Below are 21,160 nucleotides of genomic sequence, written 5' to 3'. Positions count from 1 at the left end.
ACTCTGTTTTTACTTCTTTTTCTTTTTTTATCTTTAGTCTTTTTAATCTTGGCGTCGTTTGCTTCCATTAAGGGAGCTCAAGTGCGGACACTTTGGTGGGGCGGAAGAGGAATGACGGCAGTGTAGGGCACAAAGCGGCTGTCGTGAGATGATTCTGGAGAGTGGTGACTTTAGTTCCAGTGGCGGTAACGTCGTTTGGTCTGGTGCAGGCAGCGCCAATGTGGTGGCTGAGGCTGTGGCAGCATTGCTCCACCCAATGCAGGATTCATGGTGGCAGCGGTGGAAAAAATATTAGTAGAGAGTGGCAACTCCAAGTTGTAGGGGAGTCATTTGTAACAAATGAACCAGGACTCTTCTGAACCCTTGTCGGTGGTGGAGATTCTATGGTCCGACCAAATTGTGCCAGCAGAGGGAGAGCCAGAAGTCGTCATTCCATTCCATTGGGACATTCCATTTGGTTTTGTTCCTGTTCCTTTGATTTGTACTTGTTGCATTGTTTCTCTAAGATGGCGAGGAGATTGTAGACTGTTTCCTCTTTTCTCTGTGTTCCTGTAATTGGTATGAGGCAATAGAATCTAATCTAATCTAACCAGCTAAATCAAATATGCCAAGAACGGTTTTGGAACTTAAACAGTGGATACCTCACTAGTTTTGGTAGTTCAACGTCTACAAATAAATTCCTTGCAAGGAGATGAGTGTGTAAGGGAGCACCACTTCAAGAAGATTTTCAAACAAAACCTTAGATGTCAATGGCAATCACAAGTCTAGAATTCTTCCTGTAGATTGATATAAATTAAGTCAACGTCTGTAAAGTGCAACCAGAATGCTCTCAAATTTTAGAGATGTAAAGGGGAATTCCAACTTGTCAAACTTTGTCACAATAGATTTCATCCCCAATGACGGATGGGGTGAATTCCCTCGTCGTACTTGGATCAGTCACTCTCGTTCCACCTTCATCACAAGGCAATTCATTTCACCTATAATGTCCATTTTTCTAAGGCTGCATTTGCATCATCTCTCGCAGGTGGATCCTTGCTAAACTGAGGTTAATATTGAAATACACGTGTGACAATACAATCTATCAGTGCCAGTAAAAATTACTCGACGAACTCCATCACTTAATGAAATTGAATATTTAAGATAAATAAAAGAAAATGCAAGTCTTATTGTGACAGGGTTCCTTTCTCTCTGCTTCAGAATCCAATTTCGAGCCCAGCATTTTTTTTTGTGCTGGATGTTAAAGTGGCACTGTGATCAAACCAATTGATAATCAGTGAGTAAATCCAGTCACAACCTACTGGCCATTCAGTAACATCTCCTGATCAGCAATCCCGTGGAATGGAATAGCAAACCATTATAGTCACTCCAATGCAAGTGTATGATCCAATGTCCAGAAACCCTCACTGCTTTCTGTTTTCTGCTGATTCATAATCCATGGCAGTAATTAATTGCTAAAGGTCATGGTATAGGAAACATGTATTGACATTTATTAACCTTTGGCTATCCGACAGGAAAGAAGTACTCACTATAAATGGATCATTTGCACATTTCCAGACTATGATTGTTGGAGGCACAGTCGGATCAGTATATGTGTTCATTCACAACCTATATCAATGTTTTGGTCGCATAAACCAAATGTAATTTTCTAAAATTGCAGACATCACAAAGGAAATCAGGGATGTATCCAATGAGGAACATGTAAAACACACTCCAGAAAATGTGGACAGGAATAAAGATTGGGAATAAGACGGCAATTGACATATATATATATATATATATATATATATATATATATGGGATTATCCAATTTTACAAGAACAGCATATGTCCAGAGTAGTTCATAAATGGTGAGAGGTAGAAATTTCTAAATTAGGAAAGGAACCTTAGTGTGCTTGTCAATAAATCTCAAGTGTCATGTATTCAAGTGTCGGGGTGACAGATGAGAATGGAAAACGGAGGGTTGGCCTTTCTCACAAGGGGATCTGAGTACAGATGCGCGGAAGTGTTGCTATAATTCTTGGGAAGCTTCTTAATCCTGCAGCTGGATTACTGCATGCAGTTTTGGCGTCTTTACTCAAAGATATGTTTACCAGTGAAGGAATGTAATGAAGATTCACCAGACTTGTTCTCTGGATATCAGGACATGCCTCTGCAGAGATTCAACAAAGTTGGTCTGTAGACGTAGGAGTTTTGACGAACGAGTCATCACAATGAAAACTGCAAAATATATAAAGGGATGAAACAATGCAAGCCAGTTTGTTCCTCTGGCTTAGGAGTCGGGACTGTGTGTCAAAACATAAAATAACGATGTCTTTCATGACCAAAGTCTGGAGAATTTTGTTTTTGCTCAGAGATAGGAAATCTTAGAGAACTGCTGCCTCGAGCACTGAGGAAGTGCGTCAGTTTAAATTCGTGTCGAATAAACTGAACAAAGGGTGATGGTGCTTTTTTTTTTAGAAATGTTGCAAAGGGTTTATGCCTGGAGTGAAAAAATCTTGATACATTCAATCAGAAGTGGCTACATTATTGACAGGTCAGAATTGTCGGACTGAATGATCTATTTGTTTTTATATGTTATTAAACAAGCAGAAAATGCAGATGCACAAACATGAATGGTGGAATTTTGTCGAAGATGTTGTCAGAATCAGTGCATTCAGAAAGTTTCCGAATTTTCACGTAAAAAGAGCTATACCTGTCAAAAAGTGTTGAAGAGACCAAGAAACATTAGAGGAGTTCGGGACTTTAGAGCATATTGTTTGTGGGTCTGAGAGAGACTTCTTCTCACATGAGCCACAGACCCCATTAAGTTGAATTATTTCAAATCAACAATTTGAAATGGGTCCACTGCAAGCCTATTGATTACATGAAATTGCGATTAGAAGATGATTCGTGCTTGTTATAAAATCAAGCCATCTCGAAAAGAAAGAATGATGTGAAGTCAGGGATAGCATAAAATGAGATGGATGACCGGAGCTGCATTCAAAGTCATGACTGTGAAATGTTTCACTGATTATCTAAAGTCTATGTATCCCCACGTGTTGATCTTAATCTGTATCATGATGCGTGTGAGACGGAATTGGAATTTGTGTTTTCTAGTGTGTACTGGAAATTTGAAATAATTGAATCTTAAGAAGAAAATCCCAAATGGGAAAAATTGGAAAAGTAAATTGGCTACAGCATTCTAAATAAATCCACTAGCGGTAAAAATAAATGTACATTGGTATAACATGATGGGTAAAATGAATAAAGTTCACTCAATGAATGGATTTGTTGGCTTAAAACAATGAAAAATTATAAAAAATAATAACTGGAAGTATAGACTTACCAGGAACACAGAAGACAGCGAGGAGAGGATAATACAGCTTTCCTAAGCTGATGATGAATTTGTAAATCATCCACTGGTCCATCTCAGTAGAGCCACTGGTGAGAATAAGTGATGCATCTGCTGACACTAAATATATATAACCGACTGAAAAGTGTTTCACCTACTCAAAAAAAGTGGTACAAATTGATTCCATGGAGGCAGTCATTAATTGCAATCAGTGAACAAATATGTTCAGATAATTCATTTCAGATTCAACACATTTTGGTATCATTGCATACATTTAGCCACAGGGCCACCCTTCACAAAGCAAATTCCTTGATATTTCCAGTATAAACACGACATGAAACCAACATCAATTCACACTTGATTGTCCTCATAGCATGAGACGATGCATTGCTCGTCTAACTTCAGTGATCTGTTATGCATACTCTATTTTGTTATGGTTATCACCCCTATCCCACGCCCACGTTCCTATCACAAGCAGAAAATATCCCTGACAGAGACAGGTCCTTGTTTTCCAAAACTATAATACTAATTGCCCTCCACCAGGTGTCACCTGCTGCAGTCCTGTAACTCACCTCATCTGCATAACTGCCTGTGCATATATGGTGAAAATCCTACAAAGAACATTTTCCTTCCCTACTATTCCCATGCCCCTTGCCTAACTGGAAAGGCATGAGGAAGGCATAATGTTAAGGTACTTTGGAGGATTCGCTCTTCAGTAAATGGTCGAGGAGGGTGAAAAACAGAACAAGCTGCAATCAATCTGCAGGTCAGTCGTGTTCTGTGGAGAGAAACATAATAAATACTGCAGGAGGATGACGTTAATCAGAACTGAATAAAGATTAGAATGTAATCATTTTTAGGCAGTTCAAGAGGGAAAATGGTGCCTCGAAGAACAAAATACATTAATTATAAAGGGTGCTAAAGCAGGTTTGATGAAATGGCAAAAGTTTCATATTACAAATGCCAAATACTCTTGTTGATTTCAGAAAAGCAACAAAAAAATGCAGACATTGATGAGAACAATCGATTCATGTCGTAATGCAACACATACGATGAAGATAGAAGAAAGATTAATGAACCAAACAAAAATATAAAGGCGACAGTATTTATGCTGAGGCTTTATCTAAAATAATGGAATTCAACGTTCAAAGAGCAAAAGGACCAAAGAAAATTTACAGCCCAGGAAAAGACCTTTTGACCCTCCAAGCCTGGGCCGATTCAAATGTACTGTCTAAACCTGTTGGTCTATTCCTAAGCATCTGCATCCCTCTGCTCCCCACCTACTTAGGCATCTGTCCAGACGCATCTTAAATGAATCTATCGTGCCTTCCTCTACCACCTTTGCTAGCAACGTGTTCCAAACGCTCACCACCCTCCGTGTGAAGTAATTACCGCGTGTATCCCCCTTAAACTTTCCACCTCTCACTTTGAAAGCATGACCTCTCGTTATTAAATCCTCCAACCTTGGAAAAAAGCTTATCTCCTTCCACCCTGTCTATTCCCTTCATGATTTTGTAAACCTCAATCAGGTCCCCCCTCAATCTCATTTTTTCGAGTGAAAATAAACCTAACTTACTCAACCTTTCTTTATAGCTAGCACCTTCCATACCAGGCAAAATCCTCGTAAACCTTCTCTGCACCCTCTCCATATCGTCCCCATCCTTTTGGTAATGTGGCGCCCAGAACTGTACACAGTGTTCTAAATGCGGCAGAACCATTGTCTTGTACAATTTTAACATGACTTGCCAGCTCTTATACTCAATGCCCCGCCCGATGAAGGCAAGCATACTATATGCCTTCGTTACCACTCTATCCACCTGTGCAGCAACCTTCAGGGTACAATGGACCTGTAATCCCAGATCTCTCTGCCCATTAACTTTTCACAAGGCTCTTCCATTCATTGTATAATGCGCTCGAGACTTCGACTTGCCTAAATGCATCACCTCACATTTGTCTGGATTGAAAGCCATCTGCCACTTTTCCGCCCAACTCTCCAGTCTATGTATATCCTCCTGTATTCTCTCTCAGTCCTTTGTGCTTTCTGCCAATCCATGAATCTTTGTGTCATCTGCAAACTTGCTGATCATAACAACAGTGCCCTCTTCTAGATCATTTAAGTATATTATAAACAATAATGGCCCCAATTCTGACCCCTGTGAAACACCACTGGTCACCTTTCTCCATTTCGAGAAACTCCTTTCAACTATTACTCTCTATCTCCTGTTGCTCAACGAGTTCTTTATCCACCTAGCTAGAACCCCTGCACACCATTTGACTTCACTTTCTTCATTTGTCTACAATGGGGAGCCTTCCCAAACGCCTTACTAAAATCCACGTATATGCCATCAACAGCCCTTCCTTCATCTAACAACTTATATGTTAGAACTCTAGTCCTCGAAGAACTCTATCAAGTTGGTAAGGCACGATCTTCCCCGCATAAAACCATGTTGCTCATCACTGATAAGCTCATTCCTTTCCAAATATAAAAAAAATCCTATCTCTCAGTACCCTCTCCAGTAACGTCCCCACCACCAACGTCAGGCTCACTGGTCTGTAGTTACCCAGAATATCCCTACTACCCTTCTTGTACAGGGGAACAACATGAGCAATGTACCAGTCCTCCGGCACCTCTCCTGTATTTAAGGATGCCACAAAGATATCTGTCAGGGCCCCAGCTATTTCCTCTCTTGCCTTCTTCAACAACCTGGGATAGATCTCATCCGATCCTGGGGACTTGTCCACCTTAATCTAGCATACTCAACACATCTTCCCTATTTATGCCAACGTGATCCAGACTAATCAAACTTCTATCTCTAATCTCAAGATTTATCATGTTCCTCTCCTCAGTGAACGCTGATGCAAAGTAATCATTCAGAATCTCATCCATTCTCTCAGGCTTGGCACACAGCCTTCCTTCATTATCTTTTAGTGTACCAATCCTTTCTCTAGTTACCCCCTTGCATCTTACATAAGAATAAAATGCTTTGGGATTTTCCTTAATTCCACTAGCTAAAGCAATTTCATGAACCCTTTTAGCCAGTATGATTCCTTGTTTAAGACATGTCCTACTCTTCCGATATTCCTCTAGTGCCCGTTCTGTTCTCGGCTGCCTCGACCTTAGGTTCACTTCCCTTTTCCTCTTGGCTAGTCGTACAATTTCTCCTGTCGTCCACGGTTCACGAAATCTGCCCTTCCTATTCTTTGCCTTCAAAGGGACATGCCTATCCTGCACTTTTGTTAACCTATCTTCAAAAGCCTCCCACATTTCAAATGAGGGCTTACCTTCAAATACCTGTGTCCAATCCACATTTGCCAACTCCTGCCTAATTTTGATATAATTGGCCTTGGCCCAATTTAGCTCTCTTCCCATAGGACCACTCTCTTTTTAGCACTCTTCCCATAGGACCACACTCTACGATTATTATACAACTTAGAGAATTGTGGTCACTGTTCCCAAAGAAATCCATCACTGCAACTTCTACTACTTGTCCTGGCTCGTTCCCCAGTACCAAGTCCATTATGACCCCTTCCCTCATCGGACTATTGCCATACTGCTCTCGAAAACACTCCCGGACGCTTCGTACTAATTCTACTCCATCCAGACCTCTGACGCTAAGTGTATTCCAGTCAATGTTGGGAAAATTAAAATCTCCCATCAACACTACCCTATTTCCTCTACATCTATTCCTAATCTGTTCACCTATTTGTTCTTCTACCTCACGCTCACTGTTGGGAGGTCTGTAATACAGCCCCAACAATGTAACTGTGCCCTTCTTATTTCTCAGCTCCATCCACAATGTCTCACTACCCAAGACCGCCATAGTGCCCTCCTTTAGCACAGCTGTGATATCGTCCCTGACCAGCATTGCAACTCCACATCCTCCTTTACTTCCCTCCCTGTCCTGTCTGAAACGTCTACATTCTGGAACATTCAGTTGCCATTCATCATGCCCTTCCTTCAACCAAGTCTCTGTTTTGGCAATAATGTCATACTCCCAAGCACCAATCCAAGTCCGAAGTTCATCTGCCTTACACTCTATACTCCTTGCATTAAAATAGATGCATTTCAGGACACCAGTTCTTTTGCACTCACCTGCTCTTTGCCTACTCTTCCCTTTAGTAGTTCAGTTGACCAGACTGTGGCAAACTCACAAACTCTGCTACTATTCTTTCATTTCGCTTGATTAGCAGACCAGTACAAGCCAAGTTCAGGAAGGCCAGCTTGAGAAAACATTGGGAATTAACCAACCTAGCAATTGTAAACTTGGGGCCACACTTGCAGACACAGTGCAAGTATATTGCGCATGGTCACTCAGTCTGTATTTAGATTCCTCAATATGAATGAGGCAACATTATGAGCAAGAACAGATTATACCAAATTGAAGAATGCACATGTAAATCTATGCTGTTTATACTATTGGGAAATAGTATTATAGCTTTGGCTTCTGAGAACGGAGTGGAAAACAAAGCTGATCTTCCATTTCATGTATTTTTAACAAAAACAAACTTTAGGAAAATGATACGGGATTTTGGAAATGACAGATTTCAACATTGTGGCCACTTGTAATGTTGAAAAAGTAAAGCGGTTAGTTAAGCAAATATGCATGACAGTGTTGGCTATTTTATGACTGGAATGCCACGACGAAAATTATATTGCAATGTTAGCTATTCACCATGAATGGAACGCTTGATGACTGGGAGTGTGGAAATTACAATATTTAGTCGAGGAGAAATAAGGCACTTTGTAAATGAGAATATGCAAACGTGCTTAATCTGGAATGATAATATAGAAAAGTAGGGAGAACGGAATACGCCTTATTGCTTACTCAACTGATAACTCAATAACAAAGCAGAAACTTCATTGAAAAACATTTCAAAGCTCAGTCTGCAGCTTCAGTCTCAGACTGACCAGCAATAACAACAGCTGTGAATATTTATAATTCAGTCCATTCAAGAATCAGCAGCTCATATTCTAATGTCACTACCACTGCTATGCAATTCAATAATGCTAACATGAATCAACTAGGATCTTATCTGAATGTTAGTTCAAACGCTGAGGACTGGAATATCACTGATTTTGCTCTCGCGGTTCAGCAAGGATTATGTACAAGCTCATCAGATGATGTCAAAGAAAAGAAAAACAAGTTTTGAAATGATAAATCATGAACAAACTTAATTGAACTTAATTTGAAGTAGTAAAAACGGTTTTTTTCTGTGAGTGAATATGGTTTATCATTCGGTGTGTGATTTACATTTAGGTCTACAAGTCATTGTTTGTCGTGCAGTATATTTTTGGCTATGGGCCATTTGGTTGAGCAGAGAATGTGGTGCTGGAAAAGCACAGCAGGTGAAGCAGCATCGGAAGAGCAGGAGAATCGAAGTTTCGGGCATAAGCCCTTCACCGGTGCTTTCCTGAAGAAGTGCGCTTGACTCTGAGCTCCAGTATCTGCAGTCATCACTGTCTCCTTTTGCTTGAACATGCAGATTATTTCTCAACATTTTCTTTATTGCTGCAAATGTAGTTCCTTTCTTGGTGCAGAGTTATCAATGCCTGAAAGGTCCATTACCTGCGCATGAGTTAACTTTCAATTTGTGAGAAACTGACATTCAGAATATAGTGGCATCCAAAATGTTCACCTAAATTACGTGTGATTTCTTCCTGAGAATTTTGTGTACTGGAACAGAGTCTGCTCATAAGGTGCAATTTTGTGATTCATGCTCGTGAGTGTAATGAAAATGGGATGAAACAGATCTGCCTCGATTCTCGAACACTATAGCCCAACTCCCAATTGATAAATGCTACGAACGTTCAGTGCTCGAAGTTCATGGATACTAATCCACCAACGCCACCCTTCAGCACGATCATGTCAACATGTGTTAACTCATAGATTCAAAGTCTCAAAGCTCAGATGCTATGATATGATCGGTAAAATCTCACTAATTTCTATGTCATTCAATGCCACTGACAACAACACCAATTTCTTTCTTTAGTCAATCGCAAAATATTCAGTATTTACAGGGTTCAGAAGCAATGTACTATGATAACTAATATCAGTGGAAAATTAAAACTGTAACAATGTTATGGATTCATTAGTATGATAAAGAAAACAGAAACATAACATAAGACTATGTAGATGTTCTTAACATAAGGACATAAAGCATATACAAGTCAAATCATTCCATTTTAACACTTTAATGTAATCAAATATGTTTGGATGAATAGATCAAAACTTCAACTGAAGCATGTTAGAGTAACTGAAACACAGTCAAGTATCCATTTCCCCGTCATATCAGAAGCCTGCAGTTACATAGCTTGAAAGGTGGAAAACAAAGTAGTTTTCTGATTCCATTTAAACGGAGCTTCTGTCAATAAATAGAAAGAAAATTGTGCAGTGCTTTCTCATGTACTTTCAAAATAATTGTTTTCATCAATAGGCTGACGAAACAGATTATTTAAAACACAGCAGAAAAAAAGACAGTGGAGGCTGACAGATTTTAAGAACATTTTAAATTCACTATCACAGTACAGAAAATTGAAAACAAAAATGCTTTAACATGTGACAACAATAACAGAATGCTGGTCAAATCCGTATCAACTTTGCTTCACGGTACACGATGTTGCGTTCAAATACTTCAGTAGAACCTCATCCCTTTGCAGAGAAATGGATAAAAAGAGAAACATATAACAGTGAACAATTGCTCAATTGGCGTCCGAAAATATTCAAGACTTCTACCGGGGTACATTTGTTTTAGGGCTTTCAAAATACCCAACAAATAAAAAAACGTGACTGGGGACATGCACTTATTATGCAATCTTGAGAAAAGTGGTTAAGATCTCAGAAGAACCGTGTTAGAGTTTTACATAAAAGAACGTCCCAGCTTCCAAAAAAAAAACGCACACTAAACATGTCCTCCATTTCTAGCAGCGGAAGGAGTTGAAGCAGTAGAATTGCGTTCTGGGAAATTAAGTGAACTAATATATTTGGGCAGCAGCTGAACCCGAGACATTACACGTGTAGTGTCTCCCACCCGACCTCCTCATATAATAACAAAAAGACTTTACGGCGTGTTGATAAAGTGCGGGTTTTCTATTTTTCATTTATCGTGTGATTGGAGAAAAAAAAACTTATCCATTGTTTGATATCATAATTGGACAAAATTAAGCCTAAGTGTAAAAGTGGCAGGAGATCTTCAGCCCGTGTTCCTCTTGCTCAGTTTGGGACCTCAGGGACCGTTTGATACTCTGGACTCCTTCACGTGCAGGAAGTGGGGTCAGCTTCAGCTCTTGTTAGACAGCAAGACAGCTCTGAATCTGCATATGGACTCATTTTGGAGAATCCGCGATGCTATGGAGGTTGTAGATAACACATTGAGATTAAGATTGGTGAGGGAGCAAGGAAATGGGTTACAAAAGACAGAGAAAGAGCAGGAAGGCTGTGTTGGTGTCCCCTGCTATCATCTCCCTCCAAGACAGGTATACTGTTTTGGATACTGTTAGGGGAGATGGCTCATCCTGGGAAGGCAGCAGTAGCCAGGTTCGCTGGCTCTGCTGGACAGAAGGATGGAAAAAGTCTGAAAGTGCTATAGTCATAGGGGATTCAATTATAAGAGAGAAAATAGGTGGTTCAGTGGGCGGAAGCGAACCTTTCGAATGATATGTTGCCTCCCAGGTTCACGGGTCAGGGATCTATCAGACTGGCTACAGGACATTCTGAAGGGGGAGGGTTAACAGCCAAACTTCGTTGTTCACATAGGCACCGGTGAAACACATAAAAAACGTGATGGGGTCTCACAAGCAAAATTTAGGGAGTTGGAGCCAAGTTAAAAAGGAGGACCTCAGAGATAGTGATCTCAGGACTGTACCAAAATAGAGTTTTATTAGAGTGCAGGGCAGATATGTTCCTGTGAAAGTGACGGGTAGAACTGACAAGACTAGGGAATAATGGTTGACAGCTGAAATTGTGAGACTGGCTTAGAGGTAAAAGGAAGCATGTAAGTTCTAGGCGACTGAAAACAGATGAAACGTTTGAAGAATATCAGGAAAATTGGACCGATTTGAAACGAGAAATTAAGAGGGCTAAATGTGCTCGTGAAATATCTTTAGCAAACAGGATTAAGGCAAATCCCAAAACCTTTTATTTCTATATAAGGAGCAAGAGGATAATTAGGTAAAGGGTTAACACACTCAAGGACAAAAGAGGAATGTTATGCGTGGAATCAGAGAAAATGGGTGAGGTTCTTAATGAGTACATTGCATCGGTATTCACTGAGGAGAGGGACACAATGGATGTTGAGGTGAGGGATAAATGTTTAATTGCTCCTGATCAGGTCGGCATAAGGAGGGAGAAAGTGTCAGGGATTCTAAAAGGCATTAAGATGGACAGATACCCAGGTCCAGGTCGGATGTATTCCAGCTAACTGAGGAAAGTGAGAGTGGAAATAGGCTTAGGAGATACCTTTGCAACATCCCTGAAGTTAGTTGTTGTCCCGGAGGACTTTCAATTTGCTAATGGTGTCTCTTTGTTTAAGAAAAGTAGCAGGGATATTCCAGGTAATTATAGACCAGTAACCCTGTTGTCAGTGATAGGGAAGCTGCTGAGGAGATAGTGAGGGATAGGCTCAATTTACAATTGGAAGAAAACGGGCAGTGATAGTCAACATGATTTTGTGCAGGGAGGTTCATGTCTTACTAACTCAATAGAATTTATTGAGTCAGTGACAAAGTTGATTATTGAGGGAAGACTGTAGATACATTGTAATCAGTAAGGCATTTGATAAGGTTCTCCAAACGCTGATGGAAAAAGTGAAGCTTTTATTCATATAAGTCATTTTTACAAATGACTTGGATGAGGAGGTTATGGAATGGATTAGTAAATTTGCAGATGACACAAAGCCTGATAGTAAAGAGGGCTATTGCAGGCTGCAGCATGACATCGGCAGGATGCAGAACTGGACTGAAAAATGGCAAATGGAGTTCAACCTGGATAAATGCGAAGTGATGCATTTTGGAAGGTCGAATTCGAATGCTGAATATAGTATTAAAGACAGGATTAATGACACTGTGGAGGAACAGAGGGATCTTCGTGTTCAAGTACATAAACCCCTCAAAGTTGCCACCCAAGTGGATAAGGGTTCTTCAGAAAGCATATGGTGTTTTGGCTCTGATTAACAGGGTGATAGAGTTTAAGAGTCGCGATGTTTAGCTGCAGCTATAAAAGTCCCTGGTGAGACCACACTTGGAATATTGTGTCCAGTTCTGGTCGCCCTGCGATAGGAAAGACACAGAGGCTTTGGAGAGGGTGCAAAGAAGGTATACCAGGATGCTGCTGGGACTGGAGGACTTGCCTTTTGAAGAAAGGTTGGCTAAGCTCAGACTTCTGTCTCTCTGGAGAAAAAGGAGAAAGAGAGGTGACCTGATCGAGGTATACAAGGCAATGAGAGGAATGGATAGAGTCAATAGCCAGAGACTTCTCCCCAGGGCAGGTTTGACTGGCATGAAAGGTCATAGTTTTAAGATATTAGAAGAAAGGTATAGAGGGATCATTAGAGGAAGGTTCTTTATGCAGAGAGTTGTGAATGCATGGCGTGCGTTGCCAGCAGTGGTGTTGGAAGCAGAGTCATTAGGGATAATTATGTGACTGCTGGTCATGCACATGGATAGCAGTGAATTGGCGGGTGCGTAAGATAAGTTATTTTATTTTACATTAGGATTAATGCTCGGCACCACATCGTGGGACAAAGGGCCTGTTCTGTGCTGTACCTTTCTATGTTCTGAGTTCTATGAAGTCATATGGGTTCCAGGGTGCACTAGCAAGATGGATAGAGAGCTGGCTGGACAGCAGGAGACAGAGAGCTGTGGTAGAAGGGAGTTCTGAAAATGGAGAACTGTGGCCTGCCGTGTCCACAGAGATCTGTGTTGGGACCACTGTTGTTTGTGATATACATAAATGATCTGGAGGAAGGTGCAGGTGGTCTGATGAGCAAGTTTGCAAATAACACTAAAATTGGTGGAGCAGCAGATAGTGAAGGAGACTGTCAGAAAATGCAGTAGCAACGAGATATATTGGAGAGTTGGGGGGGGGGGGAAAGGGCAGAGGGAGTTCAATCCTGGCAAATGCGAGGAGATGCATTTTGAAGATCCAATTCAAGAGCAAATTACATGATAAACTGAAAAACTCTGTGGAAACTTGATGGACAGAGAGATCGGGTTCATTGTACCCTGAGGGTGGCAGCACAATCGATAGTGTGGTGAGGAAATGCAGCATGCTTTCCTTCATCGGGTGGGGTATTGAGAACAAACATTGGCATGTTACGTTACAGTTGTATGAGACTTTGATTCGGTCACATTTGGAATAATGAATACAGTTCTGATCACTGCATGACCAAAATGATGTGGATGATTTGAAGAGGGTGCAGAGGAGGTTCTCTCGGATGTCAGGCCTGGTACGGAGGGCGCTATCTTTGAAGAGACGTTGAGTGCATTAGGATTATTTTCATTAGAAAGATAGAGATTTATAGGGGACATGATTGAGGTCGAAAAGGTCATTAGAGGTATAGACAGGGTAGATAGGAAGATGAATTTTTCTGGAGTGAGGACTCAATTACTAGGGGTCAGGAGTTCAAGGTAAGAGGGGAAATGTCAAATGGAGATATGTGTAGAAAGTTCCTTACACAGAGGGCGGTGAGTGCCTGGAATGAGTTGTCAGCGGAGGTGGTAAAGGCAGGCATGAGAGCTTCATTTAAGATCTATCTGGACAGATGCATGAATGGGCAGAGAGCAGAGGGTTACAGACTTTTACAAACTAGGCAGCAGGTTTAGATAGAAGACCTGGATCAGCGAGGGCTTTGAGGGCCAAAGAGCCTGTTCCTCTGCTGGAATTTTCTTTACTCTTTGTTCTTTCTTCGTTGTTCTTTGTTCTAAAAATGGCGCAACAGTTTAGAATGCAGAAGTTAATTTCTATTCTTCTAAAGAAAACACAAGCACTTTGCACACCAACTCAACTTTGTGATGAAAATTTAAGTTCAGTTAATCAGATTGCTGTTGATAGGGAAGAGAAGGAATAGGATTATTTCCCTTGAAAACCTACATTTGAAAACAGAGGACAGCGATTTTAACACCAACCAAATGTACCCTTTACCCATAATGTAAAACATATAATTTGTTCCTGTGTTTGGTGGGAAATTCTTGCAGAGAAACCAACATCTGTGTTTCCGGAAGTTTGAACGTGGTATCCTTGATGTGTATGTAAATGCCAATAGAGCCATGTGATTGTTAAAGGAAGTTATAAATTTAAATCTATTTCCAGCAATTCTTGTGTTCGTTCGTTCATTCAATTTGAGCACCAAAATTCCAGTTTATGCAGTCGCTCAAGCGAACTGTTCCCTTTACTACTACATGATTTGATCATCTTCGAACTTTTTTTCCTTATAATTTTGTAGGTTGTGTGCATCGCTAGCTGGGCCAGCATTCATTGCCTGCTCCTAATTGCCTTGCAGTAAGTGGTGAGGAGTTGTCATCTTGAACTGCTGCAGTCCACCTGTTGTTGGCTGACCCAAAATTCCATTTGGGAAGAAATTCTAGTATTTTGACTCAACGACAGCGAAGTAATACTAGCATATTTCGAAGTTGAACTTGAAGATGATGGTGTTCCAAAATGACTACTGTTCTTATCCTTCTACATAGAAGTCATCGTGGGGTTGGAAGGTACAGTCTGAAGCTCTTTGGTGAATTTCCGCTGTGCATCATTTAAATACAGTGTCGATGGTGGAGGGAGTGGATATTTGTGAATGTAGTGCCAATCAAGCAGGCTCCTTTGTCTTGTATGGTGTCAATCTTCTTCCGTTTTGGTGAGGATGGGATCTGCGCTCATTCAGGCAAGTGAGGAACATTTCATCACACTATGACATGTCAAGGGAGAGTGGTTTGATTGCCTCTTACAGGTATTGATCACAGCCTATCATTGTGTGCTGCGCATGTTACTTATCAATTATCAGCCAAAGCCTAGATATTGTCCGTATTAAGTTCGGTTTGAAAGTAGTCTGTTCAGTATCTGGGAAGCTGCAAATGTGCTGAATATTGTGCAATCATCGGCAAACATCGCCACTTCTGACTATGTAATTGACGAAGGGTAATCGATGAAACAGCTGAATATTGTTGGGCTTGGGATACTAACCTTCAAAATTCCTGAAGAGTCCTGGAGATGTGATGACGGATCTGCAACAACCACAACCATCCACCTACTTGTCTAGTATGACTACAAATAGTTTGCTCCTCATACCCAGTGATTCCTGCTTTGCTCGATCTCCTTGATCCCACACTCAGTTGAATGCAGCCTTGATGTGAAGGGCTGTCACTCTCACCTCACCTCTGGAATTCAGGTCTTTTGTCCATGTTTGACCTAAGGCTGCAGTGATGCCAGGAGTTGATTGGGCCTGACAGAACGTAAATGAGCGTAACGAAGTGAGTTATTGCTTGCCATTTGCTGATCAATACTACGATTAGTGACACCTTGCATCATTTTACTGATGAACGAGTGTAGACTAATGGAGCAGGAATTGACCGAGTTGCATCTATCAGCTTTTTTTGTTCAAGACATGCGTTAGTAATTTTCCACATTATTGGTAAATGGCGATGTTATAAATGGTTCAGCACAGCTTGGCCAGGGAATGGCAAATTCGGAAGTACACATCTTCAGTTCTGTTGCTGGAATATTGCAAGCACCCATAGGCTTTGCACTATCTAATGTCTCCAACTATTTCTTGATATCAACTGGAGTGAATGAAATTGGCTGAAAACTTGTGTCCGTAATACTGGTGGCTATTGAAAGAGACAGAGGCTGATCATTTATTCAAAATTTCAGGCTGAAGATTACTGCAAAAGCTGGAGCCTTATCTTTTGCAGTGGTGTACTGGGCTCTTTCATCATCGAGAGCCGGATTATTTGTGGAGCCTCCCCTTTCAGTGATTCACGACTGAATGTGCTAGGTCTGCAGAAGTCAGATCTGATCCGTTGCTTGTGGGGTCGTTTTGTTCTGTCTATCGCTTGCTGCTTGTGCTGTTTGGCATGCAAATAGTCCTCCTTGTTGGTTTCACCAGGTTGACACCTGATCTTTCAGTATGCCTGGTGCTGCTGCTACCTGGCCCTCCTGCACTATCCATTGAACGAGGGGCGATCCCTTGGCCTGTGGCAATGTTTGAGTGGAGGCTATGCCACATCGTTATGATACAAGTTGCACTGGAGTACAATTCTTCTGCTGCATGGGCCTTAGCATCTCATAGATGCCAAGTTTTGAGTTGTTAGACCTGTTCTCAGTCTATCCCATTCAGCACGGTGATAGTGTCACACAGCATGATACGGTTTAATCTCAATGAGAAGGCAGAACATGATCTCCACAGGACTGTGCATTGGTCGTTATTACCAATATTGTGAAGGACAGATGCACCTGCAGCTGGCAGATTGGTAAGGACGAGGTCAAATATGTTATTCCCTCTAGTTGATTCCCTCACTACCTTCCATACAGAGTGTCTAGCAATTATGTCCTTTCAGACTTGACGAGCTCGCTTAGGAGTACTTCTGCTGAACCACTCTTGGTGGTGGACATTGAAATCCCCATGCCTTATCATCTGTCGCACTTCCTCTAAGTGTTGTTCAAAATGGTAGATTACCGATTCATCAGCTGAGAGAGAATGGTCGATGGTAATCAAGATATTTCCTTGCCCATGCTTAACCTGAAGCCACGAGACTGCATGGGGTCTGAAGCCAATGTTGAGTTCATCCAGGGCAGCTCAACCCTGAATGTGTGCCATCATGCTGCAGCTTCTGTTGAGTCTGTCCGACAAGACAGCAAATTGAAATTGCACGTTGCTGGAATTTCGGGGTCATTCCTAAAAACGACACAGACGTTTTAAGCAACACAGGCCCTCTTCGCCATTTAGTCTTGCTGATGTAAACGTGGACACATTGTGAGTGGAGTGCACTGTAGACTGAACGGAATTAAGGTCAAGTAAAATAGTACTTCACTTGAAGTTTGGGATTTTGGTCAATTAGGAGGTTGTGATGTCACTCGAGTCCATAGCATACTTAGAATAAGAGAAAGACACTCCTTCAGTTCTGAAGAAGTGCCGTACTCTATTCAAAATAGTAACTCTGATTCTCTCTCATGAATGCCACATCGAGACATTAATTGTGGTGGACAAATGAATAACATACATTCGAGGAGAAATCTCCACAAATCACCTCAATGATGGAAGAGCAACGCACAACGATTATCTTACATCACTTACTGCAAGTTTCAGCCAGAAGCGCAGTATCGACTATCCATCTCAGCCTCTTCCAGCTGCCCCCAGCATCACATATACATGTTTTCAGTCAATTCAATTCAATCCACGTGATATCAGGCTCATTGCTGTTACTGTCCTGAGTCCTAAATTGCTCCTGGAGAAAGTGAAGTATAAATGACACATATTTGATATGTAGTTGCTGTTATAGCAAAGTGCCGAGCTTAGATTTCTGAGGCAGCCTGATCTGAAGTTCGTCATTACACTTGTACATGTGTGTTGAAAGTGGAAACTTGAAATCCAAAACACCAGCAGAAGTTAAGCAAAAATGCATTCCAAAGGTTAATTTTCTCTTGTAATGTGTCCATCATTGTGGAATCTTAGATGGTTATAGCTAAATTGGTCAACATCGCAGGGGTCTTTCACATTGTCTTTTCTCTACGATGCAGATTAATTTTGCATTTTAATGATGTCATGTAAATCGAAAAGATTGCTAAAATTATAATCAAGCATTCCATTTAAATAAATTTCCTCTCAAATATCACTTGTTTATTCAATATTCAATTACACATCTTCACATTTTCACATCTAATCATTTGAATTCATGACGAATTATTGGAATAGATATTAAAGCATTGGGAAACTTTTATTTGTAAATGCTTCTTAAGAATAAAACAACTATCTCTAGCTGAAAGCCAGTTACTTTCAATAGAGCAGGTTTGGTTTGGAATGCAATTTGACAACCTTTCAGGCCCAAAACTGACAAAGAAGCTGCTTAAGCAAAACCAACGCCTCATACTCTTTAACTGAAAGTGAACTTGCATGAGAGCCATGGCCCCAAAAGATCAAAAATATATCATCCTTTTTACGAAACCCAGACAAGCATAGTCCCACAGAATCCTAACTCTGTCTGTCAATTCCCTGGAGTTTAAGGCTGAATGTCGGAAACATAGGAACATGCTTTATTGGTTTCAAAGAGAACACGAGACTCGATAGTTTCATTCCACATCACTTTTAGTCATTCTTTTGGGTGTCAAAGGATGCTGTGTATTGGCTGAGCTCCCAAATGCCCCAGGGAGAGGGTGGGACTGAATCACGAAAATGAAACACTGCTAATCATGGATTTGCAGGAACGCATCTTCTGCATGAACACCATTTGTTCGCTCCCCACTCCTTCTCAATGTACATCTTCTCTTCGTTGTGGAAGGACTTGTGACTGTGCAGAAGAAAACTTGCTCTTCTTCTGTCCCTGTCCTTCCATTTCTGCTGCAGTTCGTATGGTGAGGTTTCAGTTTTGCAACAAACGTGACAAGTGCTGCTTTTTGCAATTTAATATGCAAGCACACAGCAGGGAGGGAATGATGGTGAGTGAAGTGCTGGGCAGTTGAATTGTCTTCCATGATTGAGGCAAGCACATGTCAAGAATGAAAGCATTCAAGGAAAGATGAACTGCATTGAGCAGTGTTCTTTTTTCTTCCTTGCTTTGATGCTCAGATAGCTATTTGAGGAGAGGAGCCAAAGGTCCCCCACATTAGTTATTTTGAACTGTTCTGTTACCAACTATAAAAGTGTGAAAGGCGTGTTAATATCTCTGGAGTATTACCAGTGAAATCTTTTATTGATGCAAATAATAATCCACAGATACCTGCAAATCCAGGTGCGAAATTGTTATTGTTTGATAATTTAGCTATGGGTACGATACATATTTTATTTTCATTCTGAATACTTAATCCTCAACAAGGTTTGTCTATGATTCAGGCGATGTTTCCAACGCTGATATAGATCCATAGCTTCTTAGATAAACAAGCATGTTGCAGCTACATCAGCCTTGGCGAGATGAGCAAGTGGTTTTAAAATGATCAGAACAACAGTCTGTAGTTTAAAATAATTTACGTGTTCTTTCTTTCTTTGAATGTATCTTTTGAAAAAAAGCAAAATGAGACCGGAACTCAACTGCTCGTTAAGAATTGTCATTAAACATATCAGAGTATACACCGTCTACATACACATTGTCCAGTTTATGGAAACAGGAAACATTAAACAGCATTTCGAGTGAGAGAGTTATAGAGTTCTACATCACACAGAGAAAAAAAACTTTGATAATTCTCATCCCTGCCAGTAATATAAAAAAATCACTTCATAACTCATTTTCAGCAATTGGTCCAGAGCGTTGTATGCATTGGCATCGTAAATGCACATCTAGATGCTACCTCAATGTTATCAGAGTTTCTGCCTCTACTATCCTTACACGCAATGATTTCCAAAGGCAAACCACGGCTTGAGTGAAACGTTATTTTTCTTCAGAGAACCACAAAAAGCAGCTATTCGAGTGATTACTTGATGACCATTGACCCAATGTAAGGGTGATGTGTGAAGGCATAATTCGAGTCTACCAAAGCTATCGTCGGGATCAAATCCCTTGCTGTTACCATTACGATTATAGAGGTCTAGTTGATACAGTCAATCGGCCTCAGTAAATAGCATACTACAGTCTTGGTAGCATATTTCTACTGAGCAATATTATAATAAGTGAACATTTCACACTAAATATTCTTATAATAATTTTAATGAAGCTGATAAATGTATCTTCCTGTTCCTTCATAATAATCAGTAAATTTATTTACACTTCTAACTTGCATCACATATGAATGGGATGCAATAAAACTGGCCTTTAATATGACATATAATAATTGCCCAATTGACCGATTACCTGGCATACAAAGACATGCCCCTTATAACCATTTGTGAATGCACAGTATGAAAATCACGATACGTTCGCAAAGGATTTTTTTTGTTACATTCAACTTGTTACATGAACATTTCTGCACAGGCACAACAGAAGATGCTTGAAAGTTTTCTTGAAATTGCTGTTAAAGAGTATATAACAGGCGAGATTGACAATGCTATTAATGTAACAGAGCCAGTATCCAATAGTCCAAACTATATTGATCGAATGCATCTAAGGAGCACAATAACATGTGTGCGTACTGGTTATGATAAATGCGAGGAGAATCCTGAAAATGGTTTGAATGGCCCTCACCTCTCGAGATCAGCTACCTTCTTCTTAGCAGGGCTAGTATCGACGTTATCTGCACGTCTGAACTGTCTGTCGAACCCATTTTCGCTGCTGATCGTTGGAACTATTCTCAATTTGATGACTGTTGTAGTGTTCAGATTTGTGAACTGAATTTGGATCTTAGGAGGACGTGCGAAATCTAACACTGCGTCATTTAATGTTGATGTCCTCCATGACTTCCCTGCTGCTGTCATCTTAGTTCACAAGTGCATATCCAATGAGCACGGATGTCGGCGATGCCACTAGCAGCCATTGCCAGTCCACATTGCAATATGCAAAATTATGGATTGCCACAGTGTTTCCTTGCAACAATGACTCCTTCTGCAGCAATTGTATCTACTGATCAAGTGTTCAACGTTTCTTCAAAAGGATGGCCCATGCAACCAAGAACTAGCCTGAATTGAAAATATTTTCTTGACAAAATGAACACAAAGGCAGAGCAATATTAATGACAGTTCATCACCAGTATCAATTTC

At 40.7% G+C, this 21,160-nt stretch overlaps 2 protein-coding genes across 5 annotated transcripts in view; one reads left to right on the top strand and one right to left on the bottom strand.

The window, feature by feature from the left end:
* Positions 1-21,160, top strand: part of LOC122541318 (netrin-G1-like) — a 910,622-nt gene that overhangs the window by 446,938 nt on the left and 442,524 nt on the right. The window lies entirely within an intron of this gene.
* LOC122541233 (muscarinic acetylcholine receptor M2-like) overlaps positions 1-21,160 on the bottom strand; it is a 31,102-nt gene that overhangs the window by 7,835 nt on the left and 2,107 nt on the right. Inside the window, exon 2 of the mRNA XM_043677853.1 lies at positions 3,326-3,485. Within this exon, the coding sequence (XP_043533788.1) occupies positions 3,326-3,485 (160 nt within the window). The remainder of the gene's footprint in view (positions 1-3,325; positions 3,486-21,160) is intronic.

This window comes from Chiloscyllium plagiosum, chromosome 37, assembly GCF_004010195.1.
Source record: "Chiloscyllium plagiosum isolate BGI_BamShark_2017 chromosome 37, ASM401019v2, whole genome shotgun sequence".
Lineage (NCBI taxonomy): Eukaryota > Metazoa > Chordata > Chondrichthyes > Orectolobiformes > Hemiscylliidae > Chiloscyllium > Chiloscyllium plagiosum.
The sequence above is the reverse complement of the archived record's forward strand: the minus strand, read 5'-3'. Positions and strand labels throughout refer to the sequence as shown.